General features: G+C 58.1%; 1 protein-coding gene across 1 annotated transcript in view; it reads right to left on the reverse strand.

Moving 5' to 3' along the window:
• The window catches only part of KMT2B (lysine methyltransferase 2B), a 37,233-nt gene extending 19,187 nt beyond the window's left edge, over window positions 1–18,046 (reverse strand). Inside the window, 5 exon segments of the mRNA XM_065574172.1 lie at window positions 248–410; window positions 606–704; window positions 8,488–10,472; window positions 11,678–11,753; window positions 17,785–18,046. Coding sequence (XP_065430244.1) covers window positions 248–410; window positions 606–704; window positions 8,488–10,472; window positions 11,678–11,753; window positions 17,785–18,033 — 2,572 coding nt within the window. The 5' untranslated portion in view covers window positions 18,034–18,046.

Below are 18,046 nucleotides of genomic sequence, written 5' to 3' on the forward strand. Positions count from 1 at the left end.
ACCTGCCACCCCGCCCCCACAGCATGACACACCCTGCCAAGCCATCCCATAGCGCAGCCCCCACCCGCCCCTCCCCCAACGCAGCCCACCACCCCCTGGCGCCCCCTCAAGGCCAGCATTGATGGCGATGGAAGAGTCACCCACAGTCTCTCTCCCAGGGACAGCCCTGCATGGCACGCATCCCGGCTGGGCCGGTGGCCGTGCCCCAGCTCTGCCCCGGAGGAGTGGGCACTGCCTCCATACTCACCCTCGGCGGCCGGTGAGGCAGCGATCTCCTCCCGCTCGCGCAGGGGTAGGGCGCTCAGGCGGGGCACGTCCTCTGGCACCATGGCACGCGACTGGCCCAGCGCCACTGCCGCATGCCGGCACACATGCTTGATCCGGGGGCCCTGCACTGGGGACTCCTGGCCCTGCGGGGACATCATGACAGGGTGGGTACCAGGGGAAGAGAAACCCTCCTGCAGGGAGCATCACGGGGCTAAGAGGCTGCTCCGCTCCCCAACCACTGGAAGCGGGTATACAGAGCAGGGCTGGAGAAGATATATCCTCCCCCCACACAGACACGCGCACACAGTGGTAGCGATCCAGCTCCCAGCCCAGCATACCAGTTTCCTGGTCTCGTTCCTGTCCGTGCTGGCCAGGTCTGGCTCAGCCTCCCCTGGCACAGCCTCTGCAGTCTCCTCCGATTTGACGCTGGGTGATGGCTGCAGGCAGGAGACAGACAGACGGAGCTATGATGGCACAGCCAGAGCTACAGGGACCCAGCACCAGACACCTGTCCATGGCTCTGAGGCGTGGGTGGGCTTGGTTAAGGCATTGGGTACCCAGCACTGCTGGGTTCTCTCCCTTGCTGTGGGAAAGGAGTGGGGTCTAGTGGGTTAAAGCAGAAGGCTGGGAGCCAGGATTCCTAGAGCCGTGGATAGAACACAGGAGTCCTGGCTCCCAGCTACACCCCCATCGCCCATGCTCTAATAGATGCCACTCCTCTTCCAGAGCTGGGGACAGAACCCGGGAGTTCTGGCTCCTAGCCCCGCCTCTACTTATTCCCTCTCCCAAAGTTAGGGACAGAACCCAGCCCCCCCCCCCCACACACACACACACACACACACACACACTTCCCCTCCCAGAGCTGGGGAGAAAAAGACAGTTACTGCCCTTCCCGTAACGGTGGTTTTTCGAGTGCTTGCTCATGCCCATTCCAGTATGGGCGTGTGCGCATCGCCGCTGGAAGACTTTTTCCCCTACTGATATCCATCAGCTTGGCTCTGGTGCCCCCTGGAGTAGCACCTCCATGGCACGGTAGATAGGCAACTGCTGGCAAGAAGGAACTGAGGAGGCAGCAACTTCAACAGAGGGGCAGGTGGGTGGGTTGGGGGATGGACGTGAGCAACATCTTGAAGAACAGGAGTTACGGAAAGGTTAGTAACCATCTCTTCTTCTTGCAGTGCTTGCTCATGGCCATCCCAGCATAGGGGACTCCCACGCATTCTGTCAATGGGTGGGGTCGGAATTCCTGTGAGACAGAGTGAAAGAGCACTGCCCCGAAGGCTGCATCATTCCTTGCCTGCTGGGTGAGGGCGAACTGCCCATTAATGTGCGGACAGAGGACCAGGTCACCACCTTGCAGATATCTACAGCCGGAGCATGAGCCATGGACGCTGCTGGTGAGGCCTGGGACCGTGTGGAGTGTGCTGTTAAGCATGGGGGGAGCCACCTTCGCCAGGCCATAGCATGTGCAGATGCAGGACATTATCCAGAAGGAGATCCTCCATGCCAAGACCACACTGCCTTTCGTCCTTTCTGCAACAGCAACAAATAACTGGGTGGACTTTCAAAAGGGTTTGGTCCTTTCTATGTAAAAGGCCAGAGCACCTCTAAACAGGGACAGCTCCAGGCACCAGCAGAGGAAGCACGTGCCTGGGGCGGCATTCCGTCTATTCTTGGGTCGGCACAGTCCGAGTGGCCTTTTTTTTTTGCGCTTGGGGCGGCAAAAATGGTAGAGCCAGTCCTGCGTCTAACGTCCAGAGAGTGCAGCCTCTGTTCGTGCTTATTAGCATGAGGTTTAAGACAGAAGACTGGAAGATGTCCTGACTATTGTGGAAATGGGAGACCACTTTCGGAAGGAAAGATGGGTGAGGAGACACACAGACTTTGTCCCTGAAGACCACGTGGGGCGACTCGGAGGTGAAGGGCCGGATCTGACACCCTCCTGGCCGAGGTGATGGCCACCGGAAAGGTGGTCTTCCAGAATAAATAAATCAAGGGACACTTTGATAGTAGCTCAAACAGTGACCCTGTTGAGATCCCAGGGAAGCAGAGGCTGCAGATACAGGTGCTCAAAGCTCTTTAAGAACTGAGAGCTAATTGGGTTGGAGAAAACTAATCTGCGGTTCACCAGAGGGTGGAATGCCAATATTGCCACCTAGTGGACTCTGATGGAAGAGACCGCCAGGCCTTCCCCCTTCAGATGGAGCAGGTAGTCCAGGCTAAAGGGGAGCGTGGCCTCCAGAAGGGGGACCCCGTTCTGAAGTGACCAGAGTGAAAACCTTGTCCATTTTGTTAGATAGGCCGTTCTGGCCGACTGACATAAGGACCACTTGGACCAGTGACAAACAGCCCAGCTCCATTTCGCTCAGCCACGAAGAAGATGCAGAGACTGCATGCGGCCCTGGGAGATCAGATCTGGCCACACTGGGAGACTGACTGGGGCATCTAACGAGAGGTCCAGCAAGATTGTGAACCAACGCTGGTGCGGCCATGCCGGTGCTAGGAGAATCATGTCGGCTTTGTCCCTTTTGACCCCGAGGAGCACTTTGTGGATGACGGTGTGGGAGAAAAGGCATAGAAGGAGCCTGCCTCATCATAGCAGATGGAAGGCGTCCAAGAGCGAGACCAGGCTGTGCCCCAGGTATGAGCAAAACTGGGTTATTTCCTATTGCTTCTAGTTGTAGACAGGTCCACCTGGGGAAACCCCCACTTCTGGAAAATAGCCTCCAGAACATCCAGCCAGAGAGACCACTGGTGATGACTGGTGAAGGACCTGCTCAGGTGGTCTGCGAGCTTGGAAACTAAGCAGCCTCCAGGTGAATGGAGTGGGCTAAGCAGTAGTCCCAGAGTTTTAACACCTTAGGCACAGGGGAGAGGATCAGGTTCCCCCTTGCTTGTTTATGTAGAACATTGCTGTGGAGTCCGTGAGGACTGACGCACATCTGCCTCAGAGCTTGCGGCAGAACGCCTGGCAGGCAAGGCACACTGCCCTTCACTCCCTCACGCTGATACGCAGGCAAACCTCCTCCTGTGTCCAGAGACCCTGTGCCCTGAGAGGCCTCAGGTGGGCTCCCCACCCCATATCTGGGGCATCTGTGACCAGCTCTACCGCTGGTGCAGGCCTTGCAAAGGGAACGCCAGCACACGGTGTCTTGATCCAGCCACCACTGAAGGGCGTCGAGCGTCTGGGGAAGAGCGACCACTGTCTAGTGTGAGACACCTGGTAATGTACACCGATGCCAGCTACAGCTGCAGAGGGTGGAGTCTGAGACATGCACTCTGCACCACATGAGTGCAGGAGGCCATGTGCCCCAGGAGCTTTAGGCTGTAGTGGTGGAGTATGCTGTCCTGCCTGGTAGGAGGGCTGAGATGGCCCTGAAAGCAGCTCTCTGGGAGGGAGGCCCTTGCTTGAGTCATGTCAAGGATTGCGCCTAGGAGTTCTTCCCTCTGGAAGGGCATGAAGGTGGACTTCTGCTCATTAACCAGGAGTCCCAGGCTCTTGAAAGTGGACAAACGATTTCCACAGGCTGTTCCACTAGCACCTTGGACCGACCTCTCACCAGCCGTTGTCCAGGTCAGGACAGATCTGCACGCCTCTCCTCCTGAAGAAGCTGCTCCCACTACCCTGCATTCTGTGAACACTCCTGGGGCAGCTGAGAGGCCGGGGGGCAGAACTGTGAACTGACAGTGGTTCCAGTTTACCACACACCGAAGGTATCTCTGTGCCCCTGGAAGACAGCTATAGATCAAGGGCAGCATACCAGCTCCCTGGATCCAGGGAAACCATGCGGAACTTCAACTTCTTTAAGAACTTGTTAAAGTTTTTGAGGTCTAGGATAGATCTGAGATCCCTACTGGACTTTGGGATCAGGAGTAAAACCCCTTGCCACTTAGTTCCCTGGGAACCTCCTCCACTGCCCCCACCCTTAGGAGCAACTGCACCTCCTGGGCCAGGAGATTTTCGTAAGAAGGGTCCCTGAAGAGGGATGGGGAGGTGGGGTGGGGGAAGAAAAACTGCAAGGCGTATCCCACTTTTGCCGCGCAGAGCGCCCACCAGTTGGATTTGGTGTTGGCCCACGCCCTGTAAAAGTGGGACAAACGGTCCACAAACATAAGGCCAAGATCCAGGTACTGGGCTGGTGCCCTGTCCTCAGGTGCCCCCTCAAAAGCTTTGTCTGTTGCCCGACGGTTGTTTTGCGTGCGTAGACATTGAGGCTGCAGAGGAGTGACAGGCTGGTCTCTCCAGGCGACAGAGCAATAGTGGTTTCAGGAAGTCCTACTGCTAGTGGGACTGGTAAAAACGGCCCATGGGCTACGGCTTATAATGTTTCCAGGATGGGGCAGTCCAATGATTTCAAGGCCATCCACAGCCTCAGAAACCACCCTGACATTATCATCAAAGAGGCTGATAAAGGAGGTGCTGTTGTCATCATGAACAGGTCTGACTACCAGAAGGAGGCTGCCAGACAACTCTCTAATACCAAATTCTACAGGCCACTTTCCTCAGATCCCACTGAGGAATACACTAAGAAACTGCACCATCTACTCAGGACACTCCCTACACTAACACAGGAACAAATCAATATACCCTTAGAGCCCCGACCGGGGTTATTCTATCTACTACCCAAGAGGGGTGAAATATTGGAACGGCCTTCCGAGGGAAACGGTGGGGGCGAAGGACTTGTCTGGTTTTAAGATTAAGTTAGATAAGTTTATGGAGGGAATGGTTTAATGGAAAAACATGATTTTAGCCAAGGAATACTGAGCCATGGCAGGTAAATAGTATAATGGCTAACGAGGGTCAGGCTGGAGACTCTTGCCTACATGCTCGGGGTTTTACTGATCGCCATATTTGGGGTCGGGAAGGAATTTTCCTCCAGGGTAGATTGGCAGAGGCCCTGGAGGTTTTTCGCCTTCCTCCGTAGCATGGGGCAGGGATCGCTAGCAAGAGGGTTCTCTGCCATTTGAAGTCACTAAGCCACAGGATTTGGGGACTTCAACAGCAGAGTCAAGGGAAGGGGTAGGGACAGCTTTGTGGCCTGCAGCATGCAGGGGGTCAGACCAGATGATCATAATGGTCCCTTCTGACCTTAAAGTCTATGAGTCTATGAATCCACAAACCTGGAAATCCTGGACGCCCCATCATCTCGGGCATTGGCACTCTCACTGAAGGACTGTCTGGATATGTGGACTCCCTACTCAGACCCTACGCCACCAGCACTCCCAGCTATCTCTGTGACACCACAGATTTCCTGAGAAAACTACAGTGCATTGGTGACCTCCCAGAAAACACCATCCTAGCCACCATGGATGTAGAGGCTCTCTACACAAACATCCCACACACAGATGGAATACATGCTGTCAGGAACAGTATCCCTGATGATGATGACAGCACAACTTATTGCTGAGCTCTGTGACTTTATCCTCACGCACAATTATTTCAAATTTGGTGACAATATATACCTCCAGACCAGTGGCACCGCTATGGGCACCCGCATGGCCCCATGATATGGCAACATTTTTATGGCTGACCTGGAACAACGCTTCCTCAGCTCTCGTCCACTCACGCCCCTTCTCTACCTAAGCTACATTGATGACATCTTCATCATCTGGACCCCTGGGAAGGAGACCCTGGAAGAATTCCACCACGATTTCAACAGCTTCCACCCCACCATCAACCTCAGCCTGGACCAATCTACACGGGAAGTCCACTTCCTAGACACCAACGTACAAATAAGCGATGGCCACGTTAACACGACCCTATACCGAAAATCCAACCGCTACGCCTACCTTCATGCCTCCAGCTTCCACCCCGGACACACCACACGATCCATCGTCTACAGCCAAGCACTGAGGTACAATCGCATCTGCTCCAACCCCTCAGACAGAGACCAACACCTACAAGATCTTCACCAAGCATTCTCAAAACTACGATACCCACACAAGGAAATAAACAAATCAACAGAGCCAGACGTGTACCCAGAAGCCTCCTGCTACAAGACAGGCCCAAAAAAGAAACCAACAGAACTCCACTGGCCATCACCTACAGTCCCCAGCTTAAATCTCTCCAACGCATCATCAGTGATCAACAACCCATCCTGGACAACGATCCCTCACTTTCCCAGACCTTGGGAGGCAGGCCAGTCCTCGCCCACAGACAACTCGCCAACCTTAAGCATATTCTCACCAGCAACCACGCACCGCACCATAACGACTAACTCAGGAACCAACCCATGCAACAAACCTCGATGCCAACTCTGCCCACATATCTACACCAGCAACACCATCACAGGACCTAACCAGATCAGCTACATCGTCACCAGCTCATTCATCTGCACGTCCACCAATGTTATATATGCCATCATGTGCCAGCAATGCCCCTCTGCTGTGTACACTGGCCAAACTGGACAGTCACTACACAAGAAGATAAATGGACAAGTCAGATATCAGGAATGGCAATATACAAAAACCTATAGGAGAATACTTCAACCTCCCTGGCCACACAATAGCAGATGTAAAGGTAGCCACCTTACAGCAAAAAAACTTCAGGACCAGACTCCAAAGAGAAACTGCTGAGCTCCGGTTCATTTGCAAATTTGACACCATCAGATCAGGATTAAACAAAGACTGTGAATGGCTATCCAACTACAGAAACAGTTTCTCCTCCCTTGGTGGTCACACCTCAACTGCTAGCAGAGCACCTCACCCTCCCTGATTGAACTAACCTCGTTATCTCCATACTGATTTATACCTGCCTCTGGAAATTTCCATTACTTGCATCTGAAGAAGTGAGGTTCTTACCCACGAAAACTTATGCTCCCAACACTTCTGTTAGTCTCAAAGGTGCCACAGGACCCTCTGTTGCTTTTTATGGTCACCCTTGAATCTTTCAGGCTGTGCAGCTGGGAATCAGTTTGTTCTGAAAATAAGGACTGGATTCATGGGGGAGGCCTGATGACTGAAGCCAAGAACTTCAGTAGCCATCACCCAGGCCGCTGCGTCTGCGTCTAGGGCCAGCTAGAGGGATGCCTTGGCTATGGCCCTGCCCTCTTCAGTCATGGCAGCAAATTCTGCCCTAGGCTATATACACTGGCAATTGAACGACAAAACTTCTGTCTTTCAGAGCTGTTAAAAAAAAAAAAAAGAAAGAAAGAAAAGTTTAGTGCCAGTGTGAACAGCACACTGTCGGCAGAAGCGCTCTCCTGCCGACAACGCACTCGCTGCTCATTGGGGGTGGAAGTTTTTTGTCAGCAGGATAGCTGACAAACAGCGGCTCCACAGCCCAACTTTTAGCGGCATGGCTGTAGCAACACAGCCACGTTACTAAAAGCTGTGTCGTGTAGACATAGCCCTAGAGTCAGAGGGCAAGAGCTCTCTAAATTTCTGCACCGCTGACCAGGAAATAAAATCGTGAGCTAAACGGAGCCTGGTGGTTCGCGACCCTAAGCGGGAGGCCCCCTGTGGAGTAGATTTTCCTCCCCAGGAGGTCCAACTTCTTTGCCTCTTTGGCCCCCTGCTGCCCTCGCCTCTCTCCTTCTTTCAGAGTAGCAGCCGTGTTAGTCTGTATCCGCAAAAAGAAGACCAGGAGTACTTGTGGCACCTTAGAGACTAACAAATTTATTAGAGCATAAGCTTTCGTGGACTACAGCCCACTTCTTCGGATGCATATAGAATGGAACATATATTAGCACTATACTTATGCTAATGAACTATTTACACTTATCTACAATCTATTTACAGGAAGACCACCATGAGGGGATCTATTGCTGGGCAAGAGAAGACTGTTCTAGACAGAAAGAAGCAACTGAGGAGACAGCAGGTGCCTATCGACTGCGCCATGGAGGCACCACTCCAGGGGGCACCAGAGTCGACCCAACGGATACTACTAGCGATTAGGGGGGAAAAAGCCTTACAGTGACCGTGCATGTGACACATGCACACCCATACTGGAATAGACATGAGCAAGCACTCGAAAAAGAAACCAGGAGTCCTGGCTCCCAGCGCCCCTGCTCTAACTGCTTGACCCCACTCCCCTCCCAGAGCTGGGGAGAGAACCCAGGAGGCCTGACTCCCAACCCCACCGCTCGGCCCCACGGGAAGCACTGTTATTAAGGCAGGCTGACAGGTCAGCATATGCAGTCCCCTCCCCCCCCCCCCCCAGTCACCCAGAGATCCAGTGCCGCCCCCCCCCCCCCCCCCGAACGGGGGTCTCGGTCTCACCGGGGCCAATCTGAGCAGCTGCTGCTGGTCGATTTTGAAGAGCTGCACCTTGGCACGAGTCAGCAGACTGTAAACTTTGTCCATGCCCGACAGCTGGGCCGGCTGTGCAGCCGGCGCTGCCTCCTCCCGGGTGGGCGCCGCAGCAACCTGCTCCTCGGCCTCGCACCCAGAACCCTCCTCCTCCTCGGACTCATGGCTCGCCAGCGAGGCCACGCGGCGGATGGCCACCTTACGCACCACACCTGGCACATCCACGTCCTCCATCTTGATCAGCTCCGTGTCCGGGGGGCCAGGCAGGTGCTGGGGGGACTCCCCAAAGAGGGGCAGGGTCAGGTGGTTGGTTCGGCCCAGCAGCCGCTTGCCACTGCGGGTCATCACGGGCTCGTAGTGGGGAGAGGGGGGCTCTGGCCGGGGCACAGGGGACAGTGGGGGGTCCTTCCCAGCCTCGCTGAGGCACACGGGCTCCTGCTCCTCGGCCGACACTGTCAGCGACTCGTAGATCTTCAGGTGGGCCTCGCTGGGGGTGAACTGAGGGGCCCGGAGCAGTGGGGGCCGCCTGGCCGGCGGGGAAGGGGCAAGGAGGGGGCCAGGCGGGAAGAGGTGGGGCTCCTCAGGGGGCAGCCGGAAGAGGGACTTGCCCGCCTCGGGGGGCAGAGGTGGCGAGGTGCTGAGGGAGGTCCAGCGGAAGGTGGGCTCCCGCAGGATAGAGCGCCGCTTGCCAAGGAGGGTGGGAAGAGGGGAAGCTGGGGGCGAAAGGCCAGGGGAAGGAGGGGGTGACGAGAGGGGGGAGGGGTATTCGTCAGGCGAGCGGGGGGGCTGGCCAGGTCCCACCTCCTGGCCAGGGGCTTGCTGTGGGACCGGGGGCTCCCCATGGGGTGGCCCCCCCATTTCAGGGGCCTTGGCCCGGGGGGCTCGTCGGGGGGGCTCATCCATAAAGCGCCGGGGCGGACGGATGAGGCGGCAGGAGCGGGCGCTCACCACGGGCATGATGAACTGGCGGATGTTCTTCAGGAAGGTGGCTTTGTGCCCAGGGGGCTCCTCACCCACCGTGCCAGCCCCCTCCCGCTGGGCAGCTGCCACCCGCTCGGCCCGCTGACTGGGGGTGAGGGGCGGCCGGCCCCGCCCCCGTTTCAGACACTGTGCCCGTGTGGACTGGGCGATGGAGGCCGGGGCAGCTGACTCCTCCTCTGCCTGGGCCGGACACAGGGGCGATGCCGGCCTCTCCTCCACAGCGACCTCGCGCCGGGCTGGCCGCCGCGCCCGTCTCCGCCGCTTCCACCGGGCTTGGGTCGGAGAGGCCGGCTCGGCTGGTGCCTCATGCGGCAGCTGCTCTGGAGGGGGGGCAGGGGGAGTGGGGGAGTCCCCCGGCAAAACATCCCTCCTCCTTGGTGGGCTGCTCTTCCTCCTCTTGCTGCCCCTCTTCCTGCCCACGGGGGGCTTTAGCCCGGCACGGGCCAACGCCACCCGCCCCGACTTCAGCCGTTTTGCTTTGGAGACAAACTTGAGCAGCAAGGGCAATTTCTTCCGCCCACGCCCAGGGCCCTTCCTCCGGGAGCTCGGGCTGGCACCTGAGGCCAGCCCCCGGCTCTTTCTGGGGGGCGCTGGGGCAGTGCCGGGAGCCTTGGCACCCCGCTGAGGGGCTCCCGGCTTCTTCTTGAAGGAGCCGCGGGGGCGGCCCCGTGGCCGGTGGGGCACCATGGGGTCGTGGCTCTGCCCCCTTGAGGGGCTGCTGGAGGATGGGGAAGGGGGCATGGCCTCAGAGGGCCCTGGGTCCTGCTCGGGAGGCGTCCTGGTGGCTTGGGTGGGGTTGGCGCCCAGAGGGGGCCTGGCCAGTGGGGGCCTAGATCTCTGGAGCAGCTCGGCCAGGGCCTTGACCATGCGCTCCCGCTGGGCCTCGCCCTTCCTTGGCTTGGCCGGTGCCTTGGAGGGGGCTGCAAGCAGGGACACGTCCCTCTTCTTCCTGCCACTGGCTTGGGGCGACACGCCTGCAACGAGAAATGGGAGGGGGGTGAACCAGGGGGTTTGGGACTCGGGATCCCACCCATGCACCACCGTACACCCAGCCAGTCAGCTAGCAAGGGTGGTTAACATGTGGCAACTCCATCCCAGGCCCCCAATGCTGGGGGGTGACAGCAGCCATCACCACAAGGCCTGGCTTAACCCTGGAGGGACAGCAGCCATCACCCCAACCAAGACCTGGCTTACCACTGCGGGTGGCACTGTGTGCCCTGCAGTAGAGAGACTGGACCCCATTCGTACCAGGGCACCCCAACTGAGATGAGATCCCCTCACTGTGCCAGGCACTGCACAGACACCCCCATAGCAGTTAGAGCGAGGTTCTTTCAGCATGCCGGCCGCTGCCCAGACACACAGAGACAGGCCCTGCCCACTGAGACCAGGGCCCCATTGTGCCAGGTGCTGCACAGACACAGCGAGAGACAGGCCCTGCCTAAAGAGCTCACAGTCTGAACAGCCAGAGGTGGATTATCCCCATTCCACAGATGGGAAAACTGAGGCCCAGGGAGAAGCAGTGAGCTGCTCAGGGTGACACCAGGAGTCAGCGGCAGAGCCCCAGCGTGTCCAGCAGCCCTCCTCCCAGCCACCCCCCACTACACATCTCTCCCTCCCCTTCCACGATGGAAATGTGCTGCGAACACAGAGCCGGAAAGCCGAGGAGCTGTGGGCACTGGACAAAGTGAATCCCACGTTCACTGGCTGGAGCCAGCACTGCGTCCCCAGGAGGGGCCCTCGCCCTGACCAGGCGCCCTGGGCACTGCAGGAAGCTGGTGTGGCCAAGCAGTTTCAGGCAGAAGAGAAGCAATTCCCTGTCCCCTGCAGGCATGAGCTATGGCTGGTGTAACTGGACCCACCCTATGGCGGTAGGTAGGGGGAGCCCAAGAGACACTGTTATAATGCACAAGATCGGTGTTCATGCAAGGCCTTGTGCTGCGAGGCTGAACCCTGTGGGTCAGAGGTAGTGTCCAAGCAGCAGCCCCGTTGCAGCCAGAGACAGCCAGGCCCTTTGCAGTGGTGCCAGCCAAGGGGGCTAGGGAACCCCAAGGGCCCTGTGAAGAAGCATGGCACAGGAGATGTGACAGGAGGCTGAGGACATGGGACACCAGTGCTGACACCTCCCCGGTGCCAGATCGAGGGGACATCCGCATGGGGTCAGGCCGGCCGGTGCCCTCACCTCTCTGGGAGCGCAGGGCAGCGCGCAAGGAACTCTGCGAGACAGGCTCATCGGGAGGGAAGCCCTGGAACTCTTCCTGCAGGGGGGGAAAACAGAAAGGGGCTGTGGTTAGATGGAGGGTACCAAGCTCCAGCCCCCCAACATGAGCTCCAGCCACCCCTTGCTACACAGACCTATTCCAAGCAGCACCAAGCTGGGCCCACCCATAGGCCCAGGTCCCACCCTCCCATTTCCCCCCAAGATGACGCCACCCACCTGGCCCCAGCCATACCCCCCAGACCCCATCCAACACACCTATTCGGAGCAACTAGAGGTGGCCATGCCCACACCCCTTAGGCCCCACCCACCCAGCAGAAATCCCCCCACACCCCTTCCACTGGCCCCAACCTACTGACATGCCACACAGCTGGAAGCAAGTGCCCAGACGGGGAGGCTTGCACAGCCCCGCCATGGGACAGTGAAGGATCAGGAAGAGCCACTGGGGCACTGCCAGGCCAGCATGAGGAGAAGAGATGAGCCCGGTCAGCTCCATGCTACAGCGGTGGGGGCTCCCTGTCACAGGGACACAGACTTCCCTCAAGCCACCAGATGGGGCGAGCGCTTCACCCATTGTCAGTGGGATTGTACCCAGGGTGAGGCCTGGACAGGCCATTGGGACCAATCCCTCCTCCAGCAGCCCAGCCGCCGTGCTCCCAGAAGCCCCTGGGTGGGGCAGGCAGTGGAGCCCACCCAGCACTAATTCATAGATTCATAGATTCTAGGACTGGAAGGGACCTCGAGAGGTCATCGAGTCCAGTCCCCTGCCCGCATGGCAGGACCAAATACTGTCTAGACCATCCCTGATAGACATTTATCTAACCTACTCTTAAATATCTCCAGAGATGGAGATTCCACAACCTCCCTAGGCAATTTGTTCCAGTGTTTAACCACCCTGACAGTTAGGAACTTTTTCCTAATGTCCAACCTAGACCTCCCTTGCTGCAGTTTAAACCCATTGCTTCTGGTTCTATCCTTAGAGGCTAAGGTGAACAAGTTTTCTCCCTCCTCCTTATGACACCCTTTTAAATACCTGAAAACTGCTATCATGTCCCCTCTCAGTCTTCTCTTTTCCAAACTAAACAAACCCAATTCTTTCAGCCTTCCTTCATAGGTCATGTTCTCAAGACCTTTAATCATTCTTGTTGCTCTTCTCTGGACCCGCTCCAATTTCTCCACATCTTTTTTAAAATGCGGTGCCCAGAACTGGACACAATACTCCAGCTGAGGCCTAACCAGAGCAGAGTAGAGCGGAAGAATGACTTCTCGTGTCTTGCTCACAACACACCTCTTAATACATCCCAGAATCACGTTTGCTTTTTTTGCAACAGCATCACACTGTTGACTCATATTTAGCTTGTGGTCCACTATAACCCCTAGATCCCTTTCTGCCGTACTCCTTCCTAGACAGTCTCTTCCCATTCTGTATGTGTGAAACTGATTTTTCCTTCCTAGGTGGAGCACTTTGCATTTGTCTTTGTTAAACTTCATCCTGTTTACCTCAGCCCATTTCTCCAATTTGTCCAGAACATTTTGAATTATGACCCTGTCCTCCAAAGCAGTTGCAATCCCTCCCAGTTTGGTATCATCCGCAAACTTAATAAGCGTACTTTCTATGCCAATATCTAAGTCGTTGATGAAGATATTGAACAGCGCCGGTCCCAAAACAGACCCCTGCAGTACCCCACTCGTTATGCCTTTCCAGCAGGATTGGGAACCATTAATAACAACTCTCTGAGTACGGTTATCCAGCCAGTTATGCACCCACCTTATAGTAGCCCCTTCTAAATTGTATTTGCCTAGTTTATCGATAAGAATGTCATGCGAGACTGTATCAAATGCCCTACTAAAGTCTAGGTATACCACATCCACAGCTTCACCCTTATCCACAAGGCTCGTTATCCTATCAAAGAAAGCTATCAGATTGGTTTGACAACTAACCACTAAGTAACTTCGGCTCGCTGGCTTCCTGCTGTACCTGCGCAGGCTCACCCGGCTTCCTTACTGCACACTGAGACGCGGCCCATAGGACCCCCGCGGCAGGCACAATCAGTGCCCCTCGGACACCCAAGAGACAGCCCTGCCCCAGCCAGTCTGCAATCCATAGCGAGGGGAGCCGCTGCCCCAGAACGGGGAAACTGAGGCACAGAGAGATGCAGCCGCCGGCCAAGGTCCCACACGGAGTCTGGGAACTGGTGGCACGTTGCCCCTAGCTGTGCACACACCGGCTGCCATGCCACCGTACCCAGGACCATGTGGGATCAGGCGGTGCTGGGGGGACACAACTAGCCAGTGGGATGGGAGCATCCCCTGCCTAAAGAGAAATGTTGCCCATTCGCTAGCAGCTTTTGATAGATGCCCCAAAGGATAGCAAGGGCCTTAACGGATTACACTCCCCCAGCACTGAGATGCAGCCGCCTCTAGGGCAGAGCAGCTGGGGAACAGCTGTATACACCACCACACAGGGAGGCTTGCCCAGCGCTAGATGCAGCTGCCTTCACAGTGGAGCATGGCAGGCACACAAGGACACGAGCACTTCATCATCGTGTAGCCGTACCAGCTACCCCACCCCAGAAGCAGCAACATGTCAGCAGGGGCAATGAGAGACTGTTCCCCAGGTGCCCCATCTCAGCGCCAGATGAGCCATCCCTGTGTGGCTATTTCCCAGCGTCCCCCAGAGGTGGCTGCATCTCATTGTCCAGTCCTGGACAAGGCATCCTCGTGTAGTTATGTGTGGTTGTTCTCTAGCTGCCCCACCCCAGAGGTGGCTGCATCTCAGCACTGGACGAGCCATCCCAGCATAACATGCTTCAGCTCAACTAGCCCCAGCAGTTAGGTACACTGAGAAGCTAGAAGCAGCCCTGGGGTGTGAACCCTGCATAGCGGTGCCTACTCCTCTCTGCCAGTCAGGCGGTGCTGCCCCTCTGTTGTGGGCACTTCACAATGGGCAGCACAATGGGCTGCTTTGCCAGCTCAAGGGCACACAGCATGGGGACTGCTGGGTCCCTGCCACAATCGTGCAGGGCTGTGCAGGCTCATACCTCCCGGCTCTCCCTCTCCCCGTGCCGCCCCAAGCAGCAGACAGCACTGACAACATTCACCTGTGTGCTGGGGAAGCCGAGGCCTGCCTGAGGTCAGATGCACCCAGCGTTTCACTGGGCAACAGGAGAGCAAGGCCAAGCTACGGCTGGACAAACTCCTCGGGATGGGTGCCAAGAGACCACACCACCTGCTGGTACATGGGTAACTCCGCCCCGGGAGGAAACAGAACCAGCCCCTTTGCTGGTGGGGCAGGAGACTGGCGGCCACCTCCACATGCCCCTTGAAAGAGCACCAGCTAGGTCAGGAACCAGGAACCTTTCACTGGCAGAACTACAGCGAAATGGAGCCAAGAAATAGCAGGAGCAGGGAACGGAGCAGGGAGCTTTCCCTCTAGGGGCTCCGGCTCTGAGCGGGTCCCAGGGCAGGGACTGGCTGGCTCAGGGGGGAAAGATATGGGTCATGGCACCTTTCCCCTCTAGGGGGCACCGGCTCCAATTGGGCCCCAGGTCTGTAGTGACTTTATCCCAAGTGCCTTTGCTGGAGTCTGCGGCTCCAGGCAAGTCAAGGGTCTCATCTCTCAGCAACCCCTGCAGAAGACAGCTGCACTCCCCTGTCCGAAGGCCCCTGCAACCGGGCAACCCGAGGCCCATGGGCTGGGGGCACCCAGCTCCCCCATATCCACAGAAGACAGACAACCCATTCTGCAGGGCAGGCTGATCCAGCGCTGACCCCCTCCCACCCCGTGGGATCCCTGTCAGATGGCTGCCCTCACCGCAGCTGGCCCAGCCCCGAACGCTGCCTACTCCGGCAAGGCTGGCACCTTTCTCCAAGGCCGGGCTCCTGGAGTCCCGTGACCAGGCGAGACACAGAGCTTTCCTCTCCAAACAGGAAAGGCAAGTTCCCTGGCCCAGTGGACACGGAGAGCCACAAGAGTGATGACTCGGGCTCCGGGGCAGAGATCAGCACGTTCAGCATCTAGCAAAGAAGGGCCTGTTCAGGCCAGGAACCCCATGTGCCAGGACAGCCCCACATCTCCATCCATAAACTTCAATCATTTTCCAAAGAGGGCAGAGTCAGCAGCCCCCTTAGAAAGGTGGGGAAACTGAGGTATGGAGGGGGAGCAGACCAGTGGCAGAGCCGGGGCTGGACCCCAAGTCTCCATAGTGGCAGTGCTCCAACCACCTGTTCCCTAAGCAGGGGGTTCGACTCCTGATTCCAGCGCAGCTCTTGCCCCACGTGCAAGACTGTGGCCAGCAGGGCTCTCAACGCCGCGCTGCATGGGAGGCCAGGTCAGAGCCAAACCCAGCCCTCCCAGCACCAGCCAGCCTGCCCACAGTGAGAGCGCATCCATGCCATACTAGCCCCGGGCAGGAGGAGCATGGGGCGTGGCAAGGGGTGAGAATGCTGGTGCCAGAGACTCGCCCCGCTCCCGAAACAAGGCACCTTGCCGGCCATTAGCCACACCATCACGCAGTTCACAGAGGTTCCTCAGGACAGGGGAACCTCCCACCCTTCACTGCACACAGGCCCACCCAGAGGGGGAGACTATCTGTATGTGCCCACAAAGAGGGGCCCCATGCACTGAGGAGGGGGCGGGCAAAGAACCAAATGTGACCCCAGGGCAGATGCCGACTGGATCACGACTGGAAAGCTTATGCCCAAATACATCTGTTAGTCTTTAAGGTGCCACCAGACTCCTTGTTGTTTTTGACTGGATCACAGCGACTTTCCAGGGAGGGCTCCGAGTGGTGCCATGCCCGGGGCAGGTCAGGAAGCTGCTGAGGGTGGCGTTGCCAGTTACCGCCCAGACTCTGAAGTCAAACTCCAGAGGGGGGCATGGAAAAGTCAGGATGAGCTCAGCCCAGTGCTGGCTACAGTCAGCAAGGGTGAAATGGGCACTGTGTGTGCCTCCTGCTTCCCAACGCACACCATGTGGGGCAGGGCTCCTCCCCAATGACCCTTGTCTGCCCCACCCCAGCCCAAAAGAACTGTTCAGGCAAGGGGGCACCCAGAACTCCTTCAGGATGGGCTCCCCTGGCCAGGTACCACCTCCTATCATGCAGCAGTCAAACCCCTCTAAACATTGGGGGGCTGCAACCCACAACTCCCTAGCCCCACAAACAGCAACCTCTGCCCCCAAGCAGAACCCCAACACTGCCCCAGCCCCACATAGGGTCCCCCCTCAACCCAGCTCTAGAGTCCACCAAGCCCCCTAACTTTCCCCTCTCCCACCAGCACCCGCACACCCCTCCCACAGGGACCCACCCCCACAGGTCACCCAGCTCACCCCCAAGATGCCCCCTGCCCCAGAATCACAGACCCTCCATGATCTCCCACCCCTCAACCTTCCCCACACCTCCAGCCCTGTGGCCCCAGCTCCTTTCCCCATAGAGATGCTCTCTGCAGCTTCTCCCTATACTTCCCAGTTTCTCCGGAAACTGTTCAGTCCCCACTCAGCCCTAGGGTTCCAGTACCCCATTCCCCAACCTCACACCCCCCCCCACCCTGGGGCCTCAGCTCCCTGCCCCAGCAGCACCCCAGGCTCCCAGCCACCCAACTGCTTCCCCAACATTCCCCCCCAGCTCCACCTCCTACTGCCCCAGAACATCCCCCAACCTCTCCTGCATGCCCACATACTACCCAGCTACAACCCGACTCCCAGCTCCAGCCCTCTCCCCACAGCCCGGCCCAGTTCCCTTCCTATCGGATCCCCCCAGCTTCCCCCCCCTAAGTTCCTACCCCAAGGCGCATCAACCCCCAGCTCAGTTCATCTCCTCCAGGCTGCAGCTCCAGACTTACCCAAGCTCAGCTGCTCTCCCCAGCCCCAACCCCTCAAGTTCCTACCTCAAGCCCCCCAACTCCTCCATTCAAATCCCCCCAGTCCCTACCGCCCGCGCCAGCTAACCACCCAACTCCCTCCCCCCACAGTTCATGCCCCCAACTCCCTGCCCCTCCCCCAACACTCCCAAGCTCCCCCCACAGCTCATGCCCCCCAACTCCCTGCCCCCACATCCAGCCCCACCGCTCACCGGCTCCTCCTCGCTGCTGCCCCCGCCCAACAGGCCCCGCAGGCGGCGCAGGCTCCAGCCCAGGCCCAGAAGGCTCCGAAGCGCCGGGTCCCCCAGGCCGGGCCCGTCCCCGCTGGACCCGCCGCGCAGGGGCAGGCGCGCGCGCAGCCCGGCCCGGGGCAGGGGGCGGCCCCCGCCCGGCCGCCCGGGGAAGCGGCCCCGAGCCCAGGCGGAGCCACCGCCGCCCGCCGCAGCCGCCGCCGCCGCCATCTTTAACCACTGG

Source organism: Chrysemys picta, chromosome 20 (assembly GCF_011386835.1).
Source record: "Chrysemys picta bellii isolate R12L10 chromosome 20, ASM1138683v2, whole genome shotgun sequence".
NCBI lineage: Eukaryota > Metazoa > Chordata > Testudines > Emydidae > Chrysemys > Chrysemys picta.